Here is a 25,418-nt window from a genome sequence, read left to right on the forward strand (position 1 = left end):
TATAGTCCATCAAGAGTCCTAATATTTTCTAGCTAAGTGAGTAAATATATTACACTGTCTCTACCAAAATTTTCTTTCCTGGGGTAGAGAACCTACTTTTCCAGAAGACCTCGTTGGATTCCCAACACCAAAAGCATGGATTATAAACATCTATAACTCCAGTTGCAAGGAATCTGATGCCTTCTTCTGGCCTCTGTAGGTACTGTATGTATATAGTAAAGAGATATGCATGCAGACAGAACACCTATACATATAAAAAAAATCCTTTTCAATAAAAATTTTTTCTGCCAGGCGTTGATGGTGCATGCATTTAATCTCTGCACTTGAGAGGCAGCGGCAAGTGGATCTCTGAGTTTGAGGCCAGCCTGGTCTACAGAGAAAGAGTTCCAGGACAGGAGGATCCAAAGCTATAGAGAAACCTGTCTAAAAAAGCAAAAACAGGGGAAAAAAGTCCAAAGAATATACTTAGGAAAAAATTTTTTCTTATATTTCCTAAATGTTGAGAATCAGGTAACTGACTTTAACACTGATGAGTTTCCCATTCACACAATTAACATTAATGACATTTTCTCCATTCAAACAATTTCCCTTATTAATTTGGTGATTAATTTTGGTAGAGACTTAACAATAAACAGAGAGCTGAGAAAAATGAACTTACCATCTTTTCTGTCACTCTTTCCCATTAGAAAATCTTCTGTGTATGGTGTCATATCCAAACGTAAAGGGAAGGAAAAGTGTGTATTCACTTTCTCTTTCATCATTGTGACCATATTAAACGTGTATCTCATAGTATTGAAACTCAGTATACGAGGTAATTTCTTAAAACATGCCCTGAGAAGTGGGGGGAGAGAAACAAACTTGTTAAATACACTATTTCAAAAATATCCTAGATCTATTTATATTTGTGCTACATTTATTTTAATATTCAAATTAAAGTAATAATATTTTAAGTCACATAATTTGTATGTGTGTGTGTAAATCACCAAATTTGTGTGTGTCTGTTTGTGTGTATTGGAGTTGATTACCCATTCAGGCACCTGTGGGAGGCAAGGGGTTGATGTTGGGTGTCATCTATTGTTCTCAATTCTATTTCTTTTATAGTTAAAATATCTTAGTTTGTGTACATATTGCACACTGTTATTTATGTGTGTGGGAGAGCACGTGCAATGACATGAATGTGGTGGGCAAAGGACAACTGGCTGGCGCTTGTCTTCTACTTCTACAAGATGTGTCCCAAAAATCAAACGTGGGTTGTAGGTCTTGTCAAGGAAAAAAAAAGCCTTTACTCACGGAGTACCTTGAAGGCCCTCCACCTTCGTTTTGTTAAAGAAAGGGTCTCTCAATGAACCTAGGGCTTGTTTTTCCCACTGCCATTGTCCTGTTTCAGCTTCACAGCATTATGGTAGCAAACGCACATGCACATGATGGTTTTTCATGTGGCTGCTAGCTCAGTTTATGTATGTATAAATGTACACATTCATGCATGTGTGTGAGGATGAGAGACAAATTTCAAGAGTCTGATTTTTGTCCATCTTATTGATGCAGGATCTCTTCCATCTCCTCCTATCTTACTTTAGGAGTGCTGAGATGAGAGATGTATACACCACTATATTCAGTGTCATTATGAGGGTTCTAGTGGCTGAATCCAGGTCTTTTTAAGACTTGGCTAGAAATGCTTTTAGCTGCCCCCTACAAGGAATTAAATATTAAAGGGAAGACGAAGCGGTAGGAAGATCACACAGTTGGTAAGGCTCTGTAAGCAGGAAGACCTGTCTCAGGTTCACATCCCCAGTATTCATTAAACCCTGGTACAGTGCCATGGGCCTATATTCCCAGCACCGCAAAGAAAGAGACAGGAGAAGGATCCTTGGAACCTAATCAACAGACTCCATGTTCAATGGGAGAACTTGTCATAAAAAAAAATAAAAAATAAATAAAATAAAAAAACACAAGATGGAGAGATACCCAAAATTAACCTTTGGCTTCCACATACACAAGTACACATGTCTATGTGTATCCCTACACATGGTACACTCACAAACCATATACATCTAAACTGATATGTGAATCATGAAAGAAGAGAAATGCATAAAACTGAGACTATAAAATTGTTTCCTTAAATTGGTAAAGGTAGTTTAGATTTTTAAGATTTATTTTAATAACTCATTTTTATTTATATGTATTTCAGTGTGTATGTATGTATGCAAGCCAAATGTGGGGGTATCCATGGGGCCAGATGGGCGTTGGATAACGTGAAGCTAGAGTTATGTTTTTGGTTTTAAATTTTTGAAGACAAGGTCTCACTATATACCACCTACTAACCTAGAACTGCACTACGTAGACAAGGCTGGGATTAAAGAAGTGCATACTCAGCCCCTAAAGCAGGACTTACATACAGGCAACTGAAAGCCAGAGGATGTGGATGCTAGGAACTGAATTCAGGTCCTCTAGAACACCAAGTGCTCTTATCTACTGAGTCATCTCTCTATGCTATTTTTAATTGTTTGCTTGAATGTGTATGTCTATGTGTGTGTTGGGGGGGGGCACGTTCATAAATATAGGTGCCCTCAAAAGCTCACCTAGAGCTAGAGTTACACAGAGATATGGCCCATTCAATGTGGATAATGGGAAGGAAACAAAAATCCTTGGTAAGAGCATTATAAACTCTTTACTAAGCCATTTCTCCAGTGCCACTTATTGCTCCCTTCTTTTAAATATGAGGGCAGTTCAACTACTTTTTTTAAGATTTATTTATTTATTATATATACAGTGTTCAGTCAAAATATATGCCTCCACACCAGAAAAGGGCACCAGATATGTGGTTGCTGAGAATTGAACTCAAGATCTTGGGAAGTCAGCCAGCACTCTTAACCTTTAAGCCATCTCTTCAGCACCTCAATTATTATTTTCTAAGAAATTCTAAAAAGAACTGTAAAAGAATTTATGATAAATGCATTAAAACATGACCAATCCAAAATAATGACAATACATGTGATGTAAAAAGAAAAAAAACACACTTTGAAAGTACTCAGTGGTGGTTCACGCTTTTAATCCCAGCACCCCAGCACTTGGGAGGCAGAGGCGGGCGGATCTCTGTGAGTTTGAGGCCAGTCTGGTCTACAGAGCTAGTTCCAGGACAGGCTCAAAAGCTACAGAGAAAACCTGTCTCGGAGAAACAAAACACCAATGCCCCCCCCCCCCAAAGAGAGAGAAATAACTACAAAAAAAAAAAATAGTACTTCTAAACTGAAATTTTAGCTCCCAAATCCAGCTTCCATTCATATCGCTTTCAAAGATCCAGTTAAGAGTCAACTGCTTACACATTCTCAGGAGAGAGAATTCAGTTCCACCCAGACTACACTGCCACCCAGTATCTGCTCATCTGAATACAATATCTGAGACAAGAATTTCAGAATTTGGAACTCACTCTGATCTTTCTGTAACAAGAAATAATTTTGATATTAGTAATTATATTTAACTACAACATGCTGTCATACTGAGTGAATTTAATCATGTAAAATTCTGAAAGTACTTCCCAAATAAAAAATATTGTAAAGTTAGCTATTATTCTTTAGGAACTAGTCACTATACAAAGACATCTGCATCAGTGCAGACTGACGAGAGGATCACTCTTCTTGTCTTTCATGTCTATCCTTAGGAAACACAGATTTCTGGAGATTCTTACTTTCAACCCTAAACATTCAAGCTCACTGGATAATAAAAGTTACTAAGAGCTGGGCGGTGGTGGCGCACGCCTTTAATCCCAGCACTCGGGAGGCAGAGGCAGGCGGATCTCTGTGAGTTCGAGGCCAGCCTGGTCTACAAGAGCTAGTTCCAGGACAGGCTCCAAAACCACAGAGAAACCCTGTCTCGAAAAACCAAAAAAAAAAAAAAAAAAAAAAAAAAGTTACTAAGCAATCAATACTGAGCTTCAAACAGCTACTATTACCTGAGTCACTTTAATGTATTATTTATTCACATTACTTACATCACATTTACAAACAATTATGAAACGTCTTTTAGTTCGACTGGGTGGATTAAGTGATAAAAATTACATTTCAAAAAGCATTACCTTTTTTCAGCTCTGACTTTCTTTCCACAATGAGAACAAGTGTACATGTTGTCCCCTTCTAAAGTGTCTTTAATAGTAACTTCATCAAGAGATTCCTGTGTATAAACCCACATTGGGAAGTTGACATAATTTATAGCATGAAATTTGGTCAAAATGCACAAAAAAAGATCAATTTCTTTTTTGAAAAAAAGTAAATTCAAATTAAATTAATTTTTCCTCTTATGAACATACTCTATCTTATAAAATATATTCATACTTTGAAAAATTACTGGTTTGTGGTTTATCTTTAATACTTATTTAAATAGCAAAACAAGAAAGAAAATACATGAAAATAACTATTTCTTCTCAAGACAATGAATTTGTTATCAACATATACATACAGAAATCATAAAACAATCTCAAGTCATGTCCGGTATCACTCACATAAATATTCTTCATATCTGCCACCTGGCACCTTACAGTATAAAACTCTTCCGCAGTCTGACTAACATGTTCACAATCCTAGATGAAGCGACAAACAAAAATTAGCAAATTGTTATAATCTTTAAAAACCTTATAAAATAACAACAACAACAACAAAACAGATATACTTACCAAGGACACAACATTGTTTGTAATTACACCTCCAAATAGGCTTTTGACAGTATTTTTCTTTAGAATAAAACAAATCAAAGTCAGTGATTAAAATTCAAATTTGAATAAACTTTAAACAAATCTTTCAGTATTCTGGTACTAACCAGTTCTGGAGACATCTCTTCAACTTTAGTAATCAGGTCTGTAAAGAACTCTGTCATATCTTTCTGCTCCCCAGTATTAAGAGGCTGCTTGTCCATGGTATATGTTTTACAGAAAGGTCTAGGGTTGTATGCTTTGCACTCACTCTCCTGAGAGAGAAGAGGGGAAGAAATATCAAATAAGAAATGGCCAATACATTCTTGAATGAACAACAACAAAGTCATACAGAGTGGAATACAACACTGATCCCAGCACTTGGAAGGTAAAGGCAGAAGGATTAGGAATTCAAGGCTGGCCTTGGCTATACAGAATCAGAAACTCCTGGGTTTACAAGAGACCCTACTCAAAAAGTTGAGAACAAAAACTGAAGCAGTATTCCACTATACCCAGCTAAGCAATGTTTTTCCAGATACTCTCTTAACTTCATTTTTACTTGAGCTGAACTGCACTTTTAATTTAATGATCCTCTTATACAAGAAGGATCAGGTTGTAGGCCAGCCTGTAGGACATCTTCTAAATCAGTTACTGATGGGGGAGGGTCATCCCTGGGTTGTAGTCCTAGGTTCTATAAGGAAGCATGCTGAATGAGTTAGTAAGCAGCACTCTCCATAGCCTCTGCATCACCTCCCGCCTCCAGGTTCCTGCTCTGTATGAGTTCATGTCCTGACTTCCATTAGTGATGGGCTAGAAAGTAGAAGTGTAAGCCAAATAAACCCTTTCCTCCCCAACTTGCTTTTGGTCATGGCATTTCATCACAGCAAGAGAAACCCTGTGACAACCAGTGAGAGGAAAAACAACTAGAAATAAAGGACAAATTAAAAAGATAGATAACTCAGCTGTGATTGTTAAAGTCTTTATAACAAAGAAGAGAGATAACTAAAAACAAATCAATTTGAAAACAGTAAGCCTTAACAAAAATACTACAATCTTTAGTCACTGTCTTAGTGGGATTTTTTTTTGTTAAAAGATAATCTAAATTATTTTTCTTCACACTTTTCAAACATACCATTAAATATGTAAACATTTTCTGAAGCTCCAAAAGAGTGGTTTTGTGCTTCATATCTTCTGAATACTGAAAGTCAAGAAAAACTTGGTCATAACACTATTGGTAGCATGTTGGACTTCCCAGTAGACCCACAATGGTCTCTTTATCCCTCTCTTTATCCTTTCAGCTCTATGCTAGAAAACACCTCACATTTCACTCTTTCATTACCATTGTGTCTTAGAAAAATCAGACTATTTTTCCATTACACTAAATACAGTGATGGATATTATGGCGGGTAACAAAACAGCAAAAGAGAGCGAGAGCCACAGCAACAGCAACAAAGAAATCTTATTGAAAATTGCTTTTATAAGCTTCTGTAAAGAAAAGGAAACGGTCAACAAGACAAAACGACAGCCTAGAGAATGGGAAAAGATCTTCACTATCCCCAGACCAGACAGAGGGCTGATCTCCAAAATATACAAAGAACTCAAGAAATTGGACACCAAAAGAACAAATAATCCAAATAATCTTACCAAAAACAATCTACAGATACAACACAATGCCCATCAAAATCCCGGCAAAATTCTTCAAAGACCTTAAAAGAACAGTACTCGACTTCATTTGGAAAAGCAAAAAACAAAGGATAGCCAAAACAATAATCTTGCACAATAAAAGAACTTCTGGAGGCATCACAATCCCGACTTCAAACACTGCTATAGAGCTACAGTACTGAAAACAGCCTGGTATTTGGATAAGAACAGACAGGAGGACCAATGGAACCGAATAGAAGATCTGGATATCAATCCACACATCTTCAAACACCTGATCTTTGATAAAGAAGCAAAAAACATAAAATGGAAAAAAGAAAGCATATTTAACAAGTGGTGCTGGCATAACTGGATATCATCAAGATGTAGAAGAATGAAAATAGACCCATATCTATCACCATGCACAAAACTCAAGTCAAAATGGATCAAAGACCTGAACATTAAGCCAGCCACGCTGAGCCTTACAGAAAATAGAAAGTACACTTGAACGCATTGGCACAGGGAACCACTTCCTAAATATAACCCCAGCAGCATAGACACTGAAACAATTAATAAACAGGACCTCCTGAAACTGAAAAGCTTCTGTAAAGCAAAAGACACAGTCAACAAGAAAAAAAGACAGCCTACAGAATGGGAAAAGATCTTCACTAGGCCCACATCAGACAGAGGTCTGATCTCCAAAATATACAAAGAACTCAAGAAATTGGACACCAAAATATCACATAATCCAATAAAAAAAATGGAGTACAGACCTAAACAGAGACCTCTCAACAGAGGAATCTAAAATGGCTTAAAGACACGTAAGGAAATGTTCAACATCCTTAGCCATCAGAGAAATGCAAATCAAAACATCCCTGAGATTCTACCTTACACCTGAAAGAATGGGCAAGATCAAAAACACTGATGACAACTTATGCTGGAGAGGTTATGGGAAAAAGGGAACACTTCTGCATTGCTAGTGGGAATGCAAGCTGGTACAGCTCCTTTGGATGTCAGTGTGGTGATTTCTCAGAAAATTAGGAAACAACCTTCCTCAAGACCCAGTAATATCACTTTGGGGTATATATCCAAAGGATGCTCATCGTACCACAAGGACATGTACTCAACTATGTTCATAGCAGCTTTGTTTGCCATAGCCATAACCTGGAAACAACCTACATACCCCTCGATTGAAGAATGGATCAGAAAAATGTGGTACATTTACACAGTGGAGTACTACACAGCAGAAAAAAATAACAACAGCTTGAATTTTGCAGGAAAATGCATGGAGCTAGAAAACATTATTTTGAGTGAGATAACCCAGACACAGAAAGACAATTATCACATGTACTCACTCCTAGGTGGTTTTTAAACATAAAGCAGAGAAAGCCAGCCTACAAATCACAATCCCAGAGAACTTAGACAACAATGTGGGCACTAAGAGAGACTTACATAGATCTAATCTACATGGGAAGTAGAAAGTAGAAAAAGACAAGATCTCCTGAGTAAATTGGGAGCATGGGAACCTTGGGGAAGGGTTGAAGGGAGAAGGGGAGAAGCAGGGAGGGAAGCAGAGAAAAATGTAGAGCTCAATAAATAAATAGAAAATGTTATGTAGATCAAAATTTAATTAAAAGGAGGAATGAATTTATTCTGTTGTGTGTTCATGTGCCTGTGGAAGCCAGAAGAGGGTGTAGGATCCATTAGAGTGAGAATTACAGATAGCTATGAGCAGCCTGACATGGGTGCTGGGAACTGAACATCTGTCGTTTGGAAGAACAGGAAATGATATCTATCGTTAGTCCTGAGGATTGTTTTTTAACTGAAAAGGTTACTTAGATCTACTTAAAAAAAGCACATCTTGTGTTCTTTCTGTTGTTGCTAATTACTGACAATACTAAAAGTTTAAGGTGTTCACTAATATGAACAATACTACCAAGAGGTATAACAAAATCATTGGGGAGGGGGGGGGAATCACTAAAAACATAATTTTTTGGTAATTACTGCTTTCAGAAGACAATGCAGATGGGTCCAACTAATTTAGTTACAAGACTTTTCCTACAAAGTAAACCCATTATAGAACTACTTTTAACTATCATCAATCTATATGCACATCACATTTTGAAACCAACATAACTAAATGTAAAAACCCAAATTCATATGAGTATAATATACATTAGATAACTTGAAGAGTACAACAAATTAAAAAATTCAAACAAGGTTTATACCACATTATAGAAAAAGGAAAGAATACATAAAGGCCATTAACCAACAAAGTATAAAATCAGATGTAAAAACACAAAAACCACGAAGCACACGCAACTCAACGCAGGTTCACAAACTTATTTATTTTTGGCTTGGAATAAAGGAAACAAACTCAGTTATCTATTATTACTTTGCTTGTTCGAGTGTTTTACTTATTTTTATGTGATTAAAATCTGTATTCATTTTAACTGAAATACAGTATTACCTGTGCATAGTAAGCATATAAAGTCCAAACTATGCTGCACATTGAAACAAATTATTTCCACATAATGAAACTTAAAATTAAAATACACTAAAATAGTTAGCCATGACATAATAACATTTTTATATGTCCTTGGTATTAAGCAATATATGGTTATATTAAGTTAATTAATTTTTAGGAATACATATTTGGTTTACAATTTGAAACTCTACCTTAGCGGTGAAGACAGCTTGCCTTGCCTCAGGTATCATATAAAGTTGCTGAATAGTGGATGCCAAATAACAGGTAGCTCCAAGGTTAGTCAAGCCAACAAATCGGCATTCTGCACGCACATCCTCATGAGGCCAGTAGTCCCATTTATAAGGTGCATGGGCTGCTGATACAAGAGGGAAGAGAAGATGCCCCCAAACAAACTTAAACATATCTTGATTTGATTTGAAGTTACTTCCTCCATTAATTACCTAATTAAGATATATGGAATATTATAACTTAAAATATTAATTATGTAAAATTTAAAAGAACCATCAATGCTATATTTTCCTTGGTATTACATTATTAGATGCAAAGAAGGTCCAATTATTTAAACTATCTAAAGGTTTTCTACATTTTTCTATTTAAAACAAATGAATCCACTTTCTACATATTTTATTACACACATCAACAATGTGTGTGTAATAAAATATGTAGAAAGTGGATTCATTTAACAATACCCCTAGATTTTCAGGGTTGAGTTTCATAAAGATGCAATGAAAAGAATGCTCACACTGCATGTGCTGTGCCATCACCCAGTTGTGTATTAGCCTGTAGTTCTCAACAGACCCTTTTACCATCTCTACCAACAAATCATACGCAGCGGCCCTTGAAGAGTGTGATTTGCACTTTGGCTGCCGTCGGTCCTTTAGACTGGGCAACAAAAACAGAAGATTGAAGATATCTCTTAAAAATTCCTAGGGGACAAGAAGAAAACAGGTGTTACATAACTTGGATATCAATTATATTCTAAATATAATAACACACAAAATAAAATGGATAAGGACTAACTATAATTTACTAAAATATTAGTTCAAAGTTCATAGCATAAGTTGGTCAGTGGTGGCACACACCTTTAATCTCAGCAATTGGAAGGGGGAGGCAGGCAGATCTCAGAGAGTTCAAGGCCAGCCTAGTATACAGAGTAAGTTTCCAGGACAGGCTCCAAAGCTACAGGGAAACCCTTGTCTCAATTAAACAAAATAAAACAACAAAAAAAATTTGACAGTATTTGACATGTATCATCTGAAAAACTTACTGTTATTTTTTGTGAGGAAAATAGAAGGGACCCACCTTTTACTCTCCCCCCCCCTTCAAATTTCATAGTTATCCTTAATCATGTACACTACTGTTATTTTCATTTGAAAATTACCAAAAGTTTCTATTAGGCCTTGTTATTTCCTATTTGCCAAGTCCTATAGGTGTTTCTCCACATGGGTAATAGCAAACAGCACTTCACCCACACTGAGGGACGGCCACTCCTCAAAGTCCACAGCACAAAATTCACTAACATTAAGAACCTCACTAGTTAGTTGTCAGAATTGTGGCAAATGCCACAGTTGGAATGAAAGATGTGACTTTACAACTATCTTCTTAATTTTGTGAATAATAGAAACATGTTTTACCATGAGATGGATCTAAATTGTTTTAATGGAATCAGTTTTCAGATCTTCATTTACAACAAACTTTTATCCTAAATTTAAACTGTGCAATGTTTTAGTTATAAAGTGGAGTTGAAGACTTCATTAAGCACATTTTAATACAGACTAAAGCACTGTATTAAATTAAAAGAAAAAGAGGTGCTGGGGGAAAAAAAGACACACCCAAGAGCATGGCTATCAGCTTCTCAAAGAGGAACTCGACCAGATTATCTTTTCTTCTTTTCTTTTTGCATTTTATTTATTTGGTTTTTCGAGACAGGATTTCTCTGTAGCTTTGGGGCCTGTCCTGGAACTAGCTCTGTAGACCAGGCTGGCCTCGAATTCACAGAGATCCACCTGCCTCTGCCTCCCAGGTGCTAGGATTAAAGGCACGCGCCACCGCCCGGCCAGATTGTCTTTTCTATTCATAAAAAAATTTTAAAATTTATTCTCTGAGAACTACATATCTGTATAAATATATTATGATCATAATCTTACTCCCCTCTCTACCCTAATCAATGTTTACTCATCTTGCAACATGTACCCTGCCCTATTTTATATTCTTTCTATCTTTTCATTTTAATACCCCCACTGAATCCAATAATGCTGTTCCTGTGGACATGGGTAAGGGCCATCCCTCCAACACCAGCCATCAACTTCTGAAAGTTCCTAAGCTGGGAAAGAAATCTCATATTCACTTAATCTTTTCTATTTATTTTTCCTTTGCTCTTTTATCTAATTGTCTCTTATTACCCAAACATTACCATTTAGCCCGGGGTATAATACCTCACAGAGTACTGAGCAGAAAAACTGTACTATATGAAGATGCAAGTATCATCACTCTTTAATAAGACTGCCTTTTGGCTGAAGTCTGAAAACTTGACTTGTAATATCAGACTTTGCCTAAAAGACAGAAGTGGCTCACTGTACTTACTAACTACATAAACCTTTCCTTTGAGGAATCTTGAATTTCAGTCACTGGAAACGTAGGAGATATGCTTTGCAACAGTAACCACTGGGAGAATTAATTCCACTCTCTAATAATTAATTAATCGATCAATTCTACTCTAATAAAAACTAGTCATGAGCTCATTACTTAGGCCTGTGAGGCCTAATGAGTCAACCTGTGATGGTACTGGAAACTCAGTCACAGGAATTAAAAAAAAAAAAAACCCAAAAGAAAACAAAAGGACAAATATTTTCCATGTTGTCCTCTTCTTACTATTTTCAAAGAATGTAAAACTTACTTTCTGGATATACAAAAAACAAACAAAAAAAAAAAAAACAAGGTTGGCTAAAAAGTATGCAAAGTGATGAGTTTTATTTCATACAGATGACATGGTTTTTGTTTATTTTAGGATTCAGAAGTGAGATTATCATCAAGGAGAAACAAAGCAACATGTTTATGTGAAGAAAACAAACATTCCAAGAGCAAATCTGAATTTGGTAAAAACTGATTCTAAACAAACTACCTTTTCCAACCAACTTACATAAAAAGAAAATGAGCTCTATTGCTATAGAGATCTTGAAAAACTATACTTAAGGCCTGGGATCAAAGTATTTTAACAGAAATACTGAGCCAGTAAATGCTTAAATGAACATTTTTATTTTCTTTATCCTGAGCCCACTAGAAAAAGTGGGTAACTAACTAGCTGAAATAGAACTCCTTCAACCTGCTACCTAAGAGAATTGTTCTGTTTGGTTTTGAGCTTTGGAGACAGGTCTCTCTATGTAGCCCTGGCTGACCTGAAACTCACTGTCTACAGCACAAGGACTTCAAACTCAAAGTCCTACCTGTCTCTACCACCAAAGTGCTGGGATTGATTAAATGTGTGTGCCACCTCGCCCTGCCTCAATATTCAAAATAATATTCGGTAAGAAACCACAATGCAATGCAGAAAAAACTGAAAGGCCATACTAGCCCATGCCACTATTGCCAGCACTTGGGAGGTAGAGGTAGAAAGACCATGAGTTTAAATCCGTCATTAGCCACAGAGAATAACAAAAGTGTTTAAAGTCAGCCTGGGTTACCTTTATTTCAAAGCAACCAAAAAAACCACAGCAAAAACAAACAAACAAACAAAAAAAACATAACTCTTCCCACTATAATTATTATTATATAAACAATATTTCTTAAATGTACATAGAGGGCCTATAACTTGTTCAAGAATAAAGGCATTTGCTGCCAAACCTCATCTTTTAAACTCTAGAACCAATGTGGTTAATTTACTCAAACTTCATCATCAAGCTCTGGCAAACCTTGTTTGGATATTTTGCTCCAAAACAACAAAACACTAACAATGTAAAAAGAAGCTTCAGTTGTATTTCATGCATGTATTTTGAAGCATACCTGTCCTTCTCTTGAAAACTTGAAAGGTGGTTTGTGTTTAATAACACTTGTTGCAAGCCTTAGAAGTCCCGAAAGCCCATCATCTTCTATATGACCATCTAGGTGATCAAGGATCTCCCTACTATTAAAAGAAAGATCACAAGCAAAAGATAAAGATATTCTTTATCTTTGCTCAATAATGTAATTGTTAATTCTGTATCAGACTTTACCTGCGAATACAGTCAGCCAAATGTCTTGCCAAAGCATCTAAATCGAGGAGTGTTGTCTTAAGACAAAAAGAAAATACAAAATTCAAATAAGGCTTTTATTTTTGGTGTTAAACAGATTAGAAACACAAATTATTTCCTTATATGTAATAAAAGTTGTATTTTGCAAATTAAGTTATACACTCAAGGTACCTATTCTTCTAAATGATATAAATTTAAAAAAACTATCATTTTAAATGTACCATTAACAGTCCCATCAAAAAAATTATGATAAGCAAGGAGATATGATAAGCACAACCTTTGCTTTCAGGTCTTGGGAGGCAGAGGCAGAGGCAGATGGATCTCTATGAGTTCAAGGCCACCTGGGCGAGTTCCAGGATAGTCAGAGCTACACCGACAAATCCTGTCTTAAAAACACACACACACACAACAAAGATAGATTATGATAGCCACAGCAGTAAATTATGATAAACCAGTAATCAACTGAGATCATACTAAAGCTTTTTTTAAACTACATTTATCAAGATGTAGATTATATATAGGCTAGTGATGTATAACACTGTATATTGTCCACAGTTCTAACGACTGTTTCTATTGTTAACATCTTTGACCTAAGCTTTAATAATAAACAACAGTTAATTTATAACTATAGAAACAAAAAAAAAAGATTTCATAAATAGAACTTAGCCTAAGAGAGCTCTCAAAGAAACTGAAGCTCTAAGAGAAAATTACTTTGACTAGAATTAAAACTTGTTCATTAACATAAGTAAATGATAATGCCAGATTTAAAAAAAGTATTTGATCTTCACATAGTTACATAAACTTTTCATTTTACATATCAGGACTCTAAACTCACATGTCATTATAAAAATAAAAAGACACATAAATAAAAGCTGGGCAGTGATGATACATCCCTTTAATCCTAGCACTCAGGAGGCAGATCTCTATGAGTTTGAGACTCGCCTCGTCTACAAAGATAATTCCAGGGCAGGCTTCAAAACTACAAAGAAACTCTGCCTCAAAAAACAAACAAAAAACAAAAACAAACAAACATACAAACAAAAAAAAAAACCCAAAAGACAGACAGGCAGACAAACAGGCGGACAGACACAGACACACACGTGAAACTAAAAAATACAAATTTCAGGGCTGGAGCCATGGCTCTGGGGTGAAGTAAACACGATGTTCTTCCAGAGGACCCCAGTTTGTTCCCCAGGAACCACAATAAGAAAGCACATCATCATCTGAAACTGAAGCTCTAGGTCCTAGAGTGGTTCTCAACATTCTAATGCTGAGACTCTTTAATACAGTTCTTCATTTTGTGGTGACCCTCCCAAGCATAGATATTGTTACTACTTCATAACTGTAATTTTGCTACTGTTATGGATTCGTAATCTAAATATCTGATTTGTATGACTGCACAAAGAGAACCAGAGCAATAGCGACTAAGCTGCCCTCTCTTGGCCTCTATGGGCACTGCACATATGCTAACGGATAATTTAAAAAGTAAAGAGGTTACAATACATATTTCACTTTCCAATTAAAGTTTACAAATACTAGATTGGTCAAGAGTACTTACAGATGCTTACAAATGAAGATATACTTTGACAGTTAAAATCAAAGTAAAAATGAGAAAAAAAGTAGAGAACACAGAAGTATTAGTGTAACAGAAAAGTTAGGTCAGTATTCACTACTTACACATTAATAAGCATGCCCTCTCCTGAAAGGACAAGTAAAACCAAGAATATCCACATGCATAACATGGATCCATTAACAAATTAATAGGTAATTTTCTGAACATACCTGACTAGCATCCTTTATATGAATGTTGTCCACTAATTTGCATAACAACCAAAAATATTCTTTACATCCAGGTTTTAACATAGGTTCTTCTTCATAATCATCTATCTATTAAAACAAATTTTACACTTTGAAATCATTTTTAGAAGTATAATGTACTTAAGCAATTTCAGACTTTATGAAATTAAATGCCTACACAAATAGTATTCAAACTCCAAGAAAAGACGAACAAATCATAAAATCAGAGAAAAAGGAAAATGAGACTATTAAGGTACCTAAAAGAGAAGACAACTTTAGAAAAACAATCTCAAACTTGGGGTGATGGTGCCAGTCAGAGGCTGGCAGACATCCTTCAGTTCAAACTCAGACTGGGGTTTTGAATGAAACCCCGTCTCAAAAATAAAACAAACAAAAAAAAAAAAAGGAAAGGAAAAAAAAACAACAAAAATATAAGAAAAACAATTTCCAATTTTCTAGAAAGGACACAATCAAGGAAAATATGCAAATGCTACAGTAAACAGTTTTATAAATTATTAAAAATATGGGGGCTGGAGAAATGGCTCTGTGGTTAAGAACGCTGGCTCTTCTTCCAGAATACCTGAGATCAATTCCCAGCACCCACATGGCAGCTCACAGCTGTCTGTAACTCTAGTTCAAGATCTGCCATCATCATACAGACATGCAGGCAGACAAAACACCAATACACATAGAATAAAGATAAATATTTTAAAAAACAAAATACTAGCCAGGCGGTGGTGGTGTACACTTTTGATCCCAGCATTTATGAGGCAGAGGCAGGTGGATCTCTGTGAGTTCAAGGCCAGCCTGGTCTACAAGACATAGTTCCAGGATAGGTTCCAAAGCTACAGAGAAACCCTGTCTCAAAAAACCCAAAAACAAAACAAAAAACCCACAATATCATTAAAAATACTTTAACAGCCCTCCGAATTTATGATGTGGTGAAAACTTTTACAAAGTTAGTGTCACACTGGGTTTATTAAAAAAAAAAAACTCAAAATTTGAAAATATCATGAGGAATAAAAAGTAAAAAAGAAAAAAATCAAATATGTTACTAAGTCAGGAAGGAAGCTACATCATAATTTTTCAACTTGGTAGGAATAAACTGTATTTCCAAAACAGCATTCTTATGACAGACAACACAAAGCTGAAATCAAATCACATAGATGTTAGTAGATGTAATGTTGACGATAAGAATGGTTAAGATTAAACAGACATCATAGTGTGAACCTATAATGCCAGCACTTAAGAAGCGGAGAAAGGAGAACGAGAAATTCATGAGCTAACTACAAGAATACAATGCACAATAATAAATTTGCAGCAAGGTAAAATTTTACCCTTAGAGGTTTGAGAGCTTGAGCATCAGGAAGGAATTTCAACAAGGTTGAGGCAGCCAAAAGAAGAAAAGATCGATGAATTGAGTCTCCTCCATCTAGGCCTGACAGAGATAACTTATAGAGACCATTGCAAGATTCATGACGAACTGCAGTCTAAAGAGGAAAAAAGGGACAATTTGAGAATTAAAAAGCTATTCTCAGGCTAGGGAAATAGCCCAAGTGATAATGAGTTTGCTTTGAATTTGATCCTCAGCATTTTACCCAGCAGGCAGCAGTGACATATCTGATGTAGCAGGCCTGCAATCCCATCAGTGGAATATTATGCTCACCTACACAGTGAATTGGAGACCACACTGTCTCAAGAGTTTAATCTTATCCTAAATTGCATTGTCAATCTTGAGATCAGACTGGGTTACATGAGACCCTGTTTTCAAACAGACAGACAGACAAATAAACAGAATCCCTGGGAGTGTAATACAGAAGTAGAGTAGGGGTTTTCCATGTGAAAAACCTTGGGTTTGAGACCAGTTAGGAGGGATGGAAAAATATATGAACAAGAGAGAAGGGTATGTGTGTGTAGACGAAGGGAAAGAAATGGGAAAGAAAAAAGTAAAGGGGATAAAGAAATGAGAGAAGAAAAAGTAGAGGAAAGAAGGATAATTTTGTAGAAAAAACTCTAAAAAAGTGTTTGTTTGAAATAGGGTTTCAGGTTGTCCATGGTAACCCAAAACTACTGGCCAAGAAGTTCTTATCCTTTTGTCTATACCTTCCAAGTGTTGGAACTACAGGTGAGCATGATCACAAAGCCAGTTTACTTCTTTAGCAAGGTGTTTTATGTTTTGTTTAGGACTGCAGAATTTTGCATGCTACATGTATAAGAGCAAGTGATCTACTACAACAGCAACCCTAGCAAAATACTGTAAATTTAATATTCTGATGATACATATGTACATAAACAACATACAAGGTAGTCAATTTCGTATGGCAATGTATGCTAACATCTTGTTAACAAATGCCTAATTATGGCTATAAAGCAGAAACAAATATAAAAATATACAGGAAATATTAGGATAAAAGAAGGTTTTCATAATTATGTTATTTACAATACAAATTACAGGACAAAATATTTTTGGAACCAGAAACAACTAATGAAAGTATTTAAGTCAGAACATTTCACAGATTCCAAGTGATCTACCCAGATGTTACAGTGGCTACTTGTAACAGTGAGAACAGAACAAAATTTAAAAATGACAAATAGTAATGACACAGAATATATAATAGTCATATTTTTAAATTAACATTCTATATCTAAGGTAAATAGGTAATGTAATAATGAATATAATCATGAACATTTCTTTACCATTATGGATCTTGTTTAACAATCTTAATAATACAAAAAGTTTTAAAAGGAGTAGCACAAATCTTTAATGTTTCACCATACCTCAGGAATAAGGAGGGTCAATTTCTTCAGCCAGTCTTGTAAATGATCACTATCAGCAAGGCTAGATTTCACTAAAGAGCAGCAATGAGCCCAGCTCACCAAGAGCCACATTGAATAATGTGAAACTAAAATAAATAAATAAATAAAAGCATTATACAGGTCTGTGTTAAGAAAGAAAAGAGAGAGTTATCATCACTAAATACAAAATATTAAAAATTAAATTTAAAAATACAAATAACTTTGTTGAGCACTTACCTTCATGTCTAGACCTGTGATCAGACTGAGCTTTCAAAACCCTGTAAAACAAAAATATGCTATCACTACTAATTAAAACTGGCAATGAAGTAAAAAAAATAATGACTACATATCCTTTAACGTTTATAACTTCACTCCAAATAGATTTAAGAAAATTACTAATATGATTTCACTTTTTTTTAAAACTACTAGTAAATGAAATTCTTGGGAAAGCAACTAGATGGTCTTCAGAGGATAGGATAGAGGAGGAGAGCAGTAAAAGGGGTTGTTATCAAAGAGTAAGAAACTTCAGAGAGGCATATAACTAGGTCTCCATTTATTAGCCTACCCATTTCTATTTCATATTTTGTTTTGGAGACAGGGTTTCACTGTGTAGACCAGGCTATCCTGGAACTCAGAGATTCACTTGCCTCTGTCTTCCAGTTCAGGGAATGCACCATCACTACACAGATGAACCCGTATCTTTATTTGAAGTATTGTAAAAAAAAAAATTTGTGCCTTTCCAAGTTTCTAAAGTAGTCCAAATGAACAGAATGTTATTGTTTGTTAAAATCACACACAAAGAATTTATTTATATATTTGTTTGAGTTCTGTGTCCTACTGACTGTGTTCTAATGGTGTCACAGCTCACTTATTTATATGTGTTTGTGTGTGTGTGTGTGTGAGAAAGAGAGAGAGAGAAAGAGCGAGAGACAGACAGACAGACAGACAGAATGCATTTGCATATATGATGCATGCTTATTCAGGTGTGGAGGTCACTTTCCTCTTCTAAGGTGGGACTTATAAGGTTCAGATCCTCTAGAAGTCAAGACACTCCAGAGGCCTTCCTATCTCTGTCCACTCAGTACTTAAGAAACAGGTGTGTGTGGGCTGCCCAGATAAGTGAGTACTGAGATTGGAACACATGTCCTGATGATAAAGCAGCTAGTACTCTCAACTAATAAGTCACCTCTTCAGCTTTTGTGGTCTTATATACATTATTTCTAGTTCTGTGCATGAAAGAAACATAAATATTGAAATTACCAAACACCCACAACTTCAAGATTTTTTTTCTTTTTATTCAATTATTCATTCGTTTGTTTGTTCATTCATTCATTTTTTGAGGCAGGGTTTCTCTGTGTAAACAGTCCTGACTATCCTGGAACTCACTCTATATAGATGAGATTGGCCTTGTACCCAGAGATCGACCTGCCTCTGCCTCCTTAGTGCTGACATTAAAGGTATGCACTACCACATTCAGCAAAATAAACATTTCAGATTCATGAATAGAAATTAATACTAAACTAGATGAATAACAAAGAAAACGTTTCTCTATGTAATGGGTTGTCCAACAATAGACATTGAAGTAATACCAATAATTAGGAAAATCAACATTTAGCAAAAATTTTATTAACAATTATCTAAGAAAAAATTACTAATAAAAGTGCAAGTCAATTTAAGTTTTATGGTTTTATAGAAAGTAGTAGGCTTATACCTTCATAATATCTTCACATTGACAGATTATTAAAAATGAAATTTTTAGCTAAGAAAATGGGAATAAACCGGATTAACTTTTAAAATTAGCATCATCAATAGACTAAATAACATCATCATAATGGACTAGAAAAAATATGTCACTTCTGGACTATTACTACTAAAAAGGAAAGACCCAAAATGAAAATGTTCTAAAACAAAACAAAAACAAGCAGAGTTGTACCAGGTTGGATTTTCAGTACTCTACAGATTGAGGCAGTAAAATTTCAAGACAGAGGCCAGGCAGACCTGGCAAGATCATGTGTCAAAATAAAAAATATCAAGCAATGATGCTGTATACCTTTACTTCCAAACTCAGGAGGAAGAGGTAGGGGCAGGTAAACTGCTGTGAGTTCCAGGACAGCTAGAGCTGTTACAGAGCTATCTCAAAAAAACAAAAAAGGTAGGGAAGGACATAGGGACAGAAGATGGGAGGGAGGGAGGGAGGGAGGGAGGGAGGGAGGGAGGGAGGGAGGGAAAAAGAAGAAAGAATGGCCTGTACTACTAAAATATCAATACTATAAAGAAAAGGTTAGAAACATATCTCTACTTAAGAAAAAGAAAAAAGTATGACAACTAATAGCAAAAAATAGTTCACATGATGCTGAACCAAGAATAAATTAACAAGATAATAGGGGACTAGGGAGATGGTTCGATGGGTAACCATCGCTACTTTGCAAGCATGAATATGCGAATTTGAATCCCAAGTAAACAAGTAAAATGAAAGGCATGGATGCACCTAGCCATTAGAAGGCAGAGACAGGCAGAGCTCCAGAATTTGTAGACAAACCAGCCTGGCTGAAAAGGTGAGTTTTTGTCTCAGTAAGATACTCTCCCTCAAAGCAGTATGATGGAGAGCAACAAAGCAAGACAGTAACACCTTGGTGGCCTCTGCATGAACTTACCCATATTATCAAGGGTTTCGCGATTTGGTTTATGGTAGAATGTTTGTCTGATGCCTAGCACTATTTCTTTTTTTAAAAAAAAAAATCAAACATATCAATGTTTAATTTCTTAAAAATTTATCTGTGTGTGTGCACATGCTCATGGAAGCCAGAAGAGGTTATCATATCCTTGGACTTAGATTACAGGCAATTGTGAATGTCTAAGTGTGGATGTTGGAATCAAATCCCAGTCTTCCACAATAACTGTACTTACTCTTAACCACTGAGTTATCTCTCCAAATCCAATGCTGGATTACATAAATTAATTTGGTTTTACTCAGGATTAGACAGATGGCTCGGTGGATAAGAGCACTTGGTACTCTTTCACAGGAAATCAGGAAGTGTGGACAAATATCAGGCAACTTACAACCACCTGTAATTTCAGCTCCAGGAGACTAGACGTATTCTTCAGATCTCTGCTGACCCCAACACTCACTAGTGTACACACACACACACACACACACACACACACAAATCTAGATGTTAAGAACATATCCTTAATTTTAAGAAACAAATATCAAAGTATTTTAGATAGTCATACTGTCTAGACCTTACATTCATAAACTTCCTTAGAATTTACAAACACAGAAATGCTCAGGAATACATAAGTTTGACAACTGTTAACAAGATATGAAAATTTGGGTAAAAAGTAGGGCAATACATTTAAAAATCCTAATAACTTTTCTGCTAAACATTTGTTCGAAATAAACTGTTTCAATGTTCATGGCATAGATGCAAGCATGGCCGGAGCTGCTGTCAAACGTCGTCTATTATTCTCTACCTTATCTTTAAGAAGGGTATCTCTTTTACTAAAGCAGGGTCTTGCTGTGTTAAGTAGACCGGCTGAGTTCTGGGGATCCTTCTATCCCTCTCATTCAGCTCTAGGGCTATAAGTATGCAACACAGCACCTGACATTCATATGGGTACTTGCAGTTGAGCTCATGTTCTCAAACATAAGTATGTAAATATTTTAACCACTTAGCCATATCCCCAGCCCCGAAATGAAAGATTTTTAATTTTTGTTTTTCCCTTTCTTGAAATATGAAACTCAATACATAGGGATCCACCTGATTCTGCCTCCAGAATACTCAAAGGTGTGTGCCACCAAGACCAGTGCAAAAATGAAGTTTAATAACTGCATATACATACATATAAAACACATAAAATGCATACCTAGGAGCCAGATTATCATACGTATAAGCAACAGACATAAGTCGCTGAATCAAACTGGTTCCTTGGACAAGCACAAGAAACACCTTTAAAAATAAAAACATCAAGAGAAAAAAAAATCTTTGAATAGAGCAAAATACAAAGAGTACTTTCATTTCCCCACCTCCTTTAAATTCATGCACCAGCAAGTTTTATTTCTCGTGACTTTGATACGCATACTAAGCTACAGTTGTTTTGATAAAAAAATTAATAAATATATACATGTTTCCTAGCTGTATTACATCTAATGAAAATACTCTGAAAAAGAAGGATATACTATCTGACTAGATGCAAGTTTCATTTACATATTCCAACTTTCAACAGCCATGAAGTTGCATATATTTTAAAAACAAATCACTCTAAAAATTCCCTAACAATATTTTATATCAATACTTGCATACATTTATAGTATTCAAATCTCAAAAAGTAAATTACTATTATCAATAAACATAGAAATTATTTGGTGAGAGGCTAGAGAGATGGCTTAAAAGTACCTGCAGTTTGTAAAAGGGATGCAGGTTCGGTTCCCAGAACCCACACAGAGGCTCACAACTGTATGCAACTCCAGTTTTAGGGGAATCCATACTCTTTCTCTGGCTTCCTTAGTCACCAGGTAAGTATGTAGTGCACATACTTAAATGCTGGTTAAACACTGATACACATAAAAGTAAACCATCTTTTAAAGGAAATTCAGGAGTTGTTAATGGAAAGTATCATAGTCAACTTGACCATATTATAATGTGGAAGGCTTCTTTTGGTAAAAACATACATAACAGAAACATTAAAGAAGTTGTCAAGTAGTATCTTTCACTATGTAATACTTTGGAATGCATTTAGAATTCAAGAAACATTCATATCTAAGGAATACAAATAAGGCTGTAAAGATGGCCCAGGGGTTAAGAGCACTGACTGTTCTTCCAGAGCACCTGGGTTCAATTCCCAGCACCCACATGGCAGTTCACATCTGTCTGTAACTCCAGTTCCAGGGAACCCGACACCTGTAGTAATATGAGGCGGCTGGGGTGCCAGGGACGCCATGCCTGGCTCCCGGGATGAAGCTCCGACCCAGGATAGACATAGGCTAGAATCTTCCTGGTAAGCGCACCTTGGGGTGCCATACACAGATGATTAGAAATAGGTTAAATTAATATGTGAAAATTAGCCTAGAAGAGAATGGGCCAAGCAGTGTTTAAATGAATACAGTTTGTGTGTTGTTATTTTGGGCATAAGCTAGCCGTGCGGGCAGCTGGGGTGCTGGGGACGCAGCCCCGCCGCCCTTATTACTACAGACACCCATGGCAAAATATCAATGCACATTTTAAAAAGAAAAAAGGAAAAAAAAATAGAGAGATACAAATAATCTACAATACTAGGAAAGATTAATTTTCCAAATTAACCATAACATTGCAAAAGTGAAACATGTTTTAGGTTCCCAGTAATACCAATGTTTTCCAAATCTTAACATTCACCACCAAATTCCTCTATCTGTAACAATTCACTACTCTTGTGTTCTTTGACAGGTAATGAAATGAGGTGTGCCTCTCAAAGGGTGACAGGATGAGGAGAGATTTCACTAAAAAGCAATCTTAGTCTTTCCACTTCCCCAATAACAAACAGAGATGGTGAAGGATATACATCTGAATACCTGAACAAAGAATGGTCAAAATGATATCCTTTCCTCTCTCCCCGACCCCCCAAAAAAGACAGGATCTCTCTGTTCTTCTCTGGCTGGGCTAATCTCCCAAGTTCTGCCTGCCTGTCTCTTCGTCAGGAGTGCAAGAATCCTAGATGAGCACCACACCTGGCCTATGAACTCTATTTGTAATGAAGGATGTGCTAGCTTTTTAATTTTTCTAAATCTAGCATCCTCTACATTTTCTGAAGAATGCTAAAACTAGGACATAACAAGCAAGAGTCTTCCCTTGACAGCTGGATTCCTACTATGACCTGTCACACTGGATTTTAGCTTTGCATGTTTTTCTTGTGAGGTTTGCTCCAGGTGTTTATCCAGAAAGCTTCATTTAAAAAAAAAAATGTCTGCATCACATGTATGCAGGAACACAAAAAAGTCACAGAAGTGGACTAGCTCTCCCTGGAGCCAGTTGTGAGCTGTGTGGTCGGGGTACTGAACCAAATTAAAGACTTCCTAAAGAGAAGTGTTTTTAACTACTGAGCCATCTCAACAGCTCCAGTCTTCCAACTACCTAAAGGATTCCTTTTACTAGCTTTTATCTGGTATCCTCTGAGAATCAAGAAATAGTTGAGCAAAACCCCATTTTTCAGAAGCCTAAATCACTTCAACAGGTTTTCTTTGGTAAGTTTCTGACTCTAATAACTCCAAAAATGATCTACATCCAGCTCTAGGAGAGGTGAACAGATCTTTACCTAAATTTCTTTTATTTGTTTATTTACTTATTATGTATACAACAGTCTGTATGTATGTCTGCAGGCCAGAAGAGGGCACCAGACCTCATTACAGATGGTTGTGAGCCACCATGTGGTTGCTGGGAATTGAGCTCAGGACCTTTGGAAGAGCAGGCAGTGCTCTTAACCACTGAGCCATCTCTCCAGCCCCTTTACCTAAATTTCTTCAGCACACTTTGATTTTTTTTAGCACTTCAACATATATGTTGAAACACATATGTTGTGAAATCCATCTTTTTATTATATTTCCTGTGCTGAAATACCTAGTATGATTTCCTTATTTTTCTGAATGGACTCTGGTACACTTCGAATGTAAGTTACAAAGTTCTAGTAACACATGTAAGTGTAAGATTAGACAACTTATTAAAATAGCACATGAAAAACTGAAAATTATTACCAATACATCACGACAATTTTAAATTTTAACACTGCTGTAGTTGCTAGGTAGTAGTATAAAAATCTAGAATAGTATTTATGTGTTAGTATATTTCTTTGTAAAAACTAAACCATATGCTTTCTTAAAACTTAAGTAGAAATCATTAGGACAATTTAATTTTGATTTCTGAATATTACCTCTGTTAATCGTGGTATATGAAGACTCTTGGCATGATCACCAGTAGCTTTTCTTGATTTTCCAGGCCAGGTTCTTTTCCTGTGACTTTCAGCTATGCCAGACCATGCAAAGACATCGGGATAAGCTAAATCCAAATCAGATGGATCTACTGCAAACTGGCAGATTAATTTCAGCAAGCAAGCAAGACAATCTAGCTGCCACTGTGAAGGAGAAAGCAATGTCAGCTCTCTATTTTCATTCACTATATAACTTTGAAATAAAAAGACAAAAAGAATTGGCTAGTTTTTAAGCAATGTGCTATATGACTTTTAAAAATTATGCAACTTTAAAAAATGCTCCATTATTAAATTAAACTCTCACAATAAACTTCTTCCCACTGAGATCATAAATGTGAAGGGCACAGGAATTTCTGCATTTAAAATGAAATTTTCATAGGAATTATTTCAATCACCAAGAGGTTTATTCAACCATTTCTCTAGAATTTATAACTCAAAGCCTTTGCTTAATTAAGAGGGGTAAACCATATGTGACACACCAGAAAGAAAATTATTCTTTTGTATATAGCGTAATATTGGCAAATGGGCATTAGTATCTGAATCCAATGGTTCATAAGTTAATTGAGCTTTCAGCTGAGCATACCCCATGGGTATACTTTAGTTTCAATCCTACAAGAATAAAGCCTGAAAGAGACCTCAAAAGCGTCTGGTCTACTGAACTAGTTATATGATAGCCAAGGTTACACAAAAAAAACCCTGTCTCAACAACAAAACAAAACTCCAACAAACAACAACAAAAAGAACAAAGAGTGATAAAAGAACATATAGTACTCCAACAGTCTTCTCATCATAGGCAGCTAATTCCTACATACATTCACAAGGCAAGAATTGCTAA

At 35.8% G+C, this 25,418-nt stretch overlaps 1 protein-coding gene across 1 annotated transcript in view; it reads right to left on the reverse strand.

Annotated features, from left to right (window-relative positions):
- Positions 1-25,418, reverse strand: part of Usp34 (ubiquitin specific peptidase 34) — a 186,090-nt gene that overhangs the window by 49,284 nt on the left and 111,388 nt on the right. Inside the window, exons 34-49 of the mRNA XM_041668910.1 lie at positions 24,527-24,727; positions 21,494-21,576; positions 17,864-17,904; positions 17,609-17,733; positions 16,168-16,320; positions 14,816-14,920; positions 13,016-13,071; positions 12,807-12,927; positions 9,550-9,733; positions 8,999-9,159; positions 5,814-5,879; positions 4,810-4,956; positions 4,667-4,723; positions 4,496-4,573; positions 4,073-4,167; positions 659-831 (exon numbers count right to left, since the gene is read on the reverse strand). Coding sequence (XP_041524844.1) covers positions 659-831; positions 4,073-4,167; positions 4,496-4,573; positions 4,667-4,723; positions 4,810-4,956; positions 5,814-5,879; positions 8,999-9,159; positions 9,550-9,733; positions 12,807-12,927; positions 13,016-13,071; positions 14,816-14,920; positions 16,168-16,320; positions 17,609-17,733; positions 17,864-17,904; positions 21,494-21,576; positions 24,527-24,727 — 1,846 coding nt within the window. The remainder of the gene's footprint in view (positions 1-658; positions 832-4,072; positions 4,168-4,495; positions 4,574-4,666; positions 4,724-4,809; positions 4,957-5,813; positions 5,880-8,998; positions 9,160-9,549; positions 9,734-12,806; positions 12,928-13,015; positions 13,072-14,815; positions 14,921-16,167; positions 16,321-17,608; positions 17,734-17,863; positions 17,905-21,493; positions 21,577-24,526; positions 24,728-25,418) is intronic.

Source organism: Microtus oregoni, unplaced genomic scaffold, assembly GCF_018167655.1.
Source record: "Microtus oregoni isolate MIOR12 unplaced genomic scaffold, Mior012 000019F_ref0000042, whole genome shotgun sequence".
Taxonomy (NCBI): Eukaryota; Metazoa; Chordata; class Mammalia; order Rodentia; family Cricetidae; genus Microtus; species Microtus oregoni.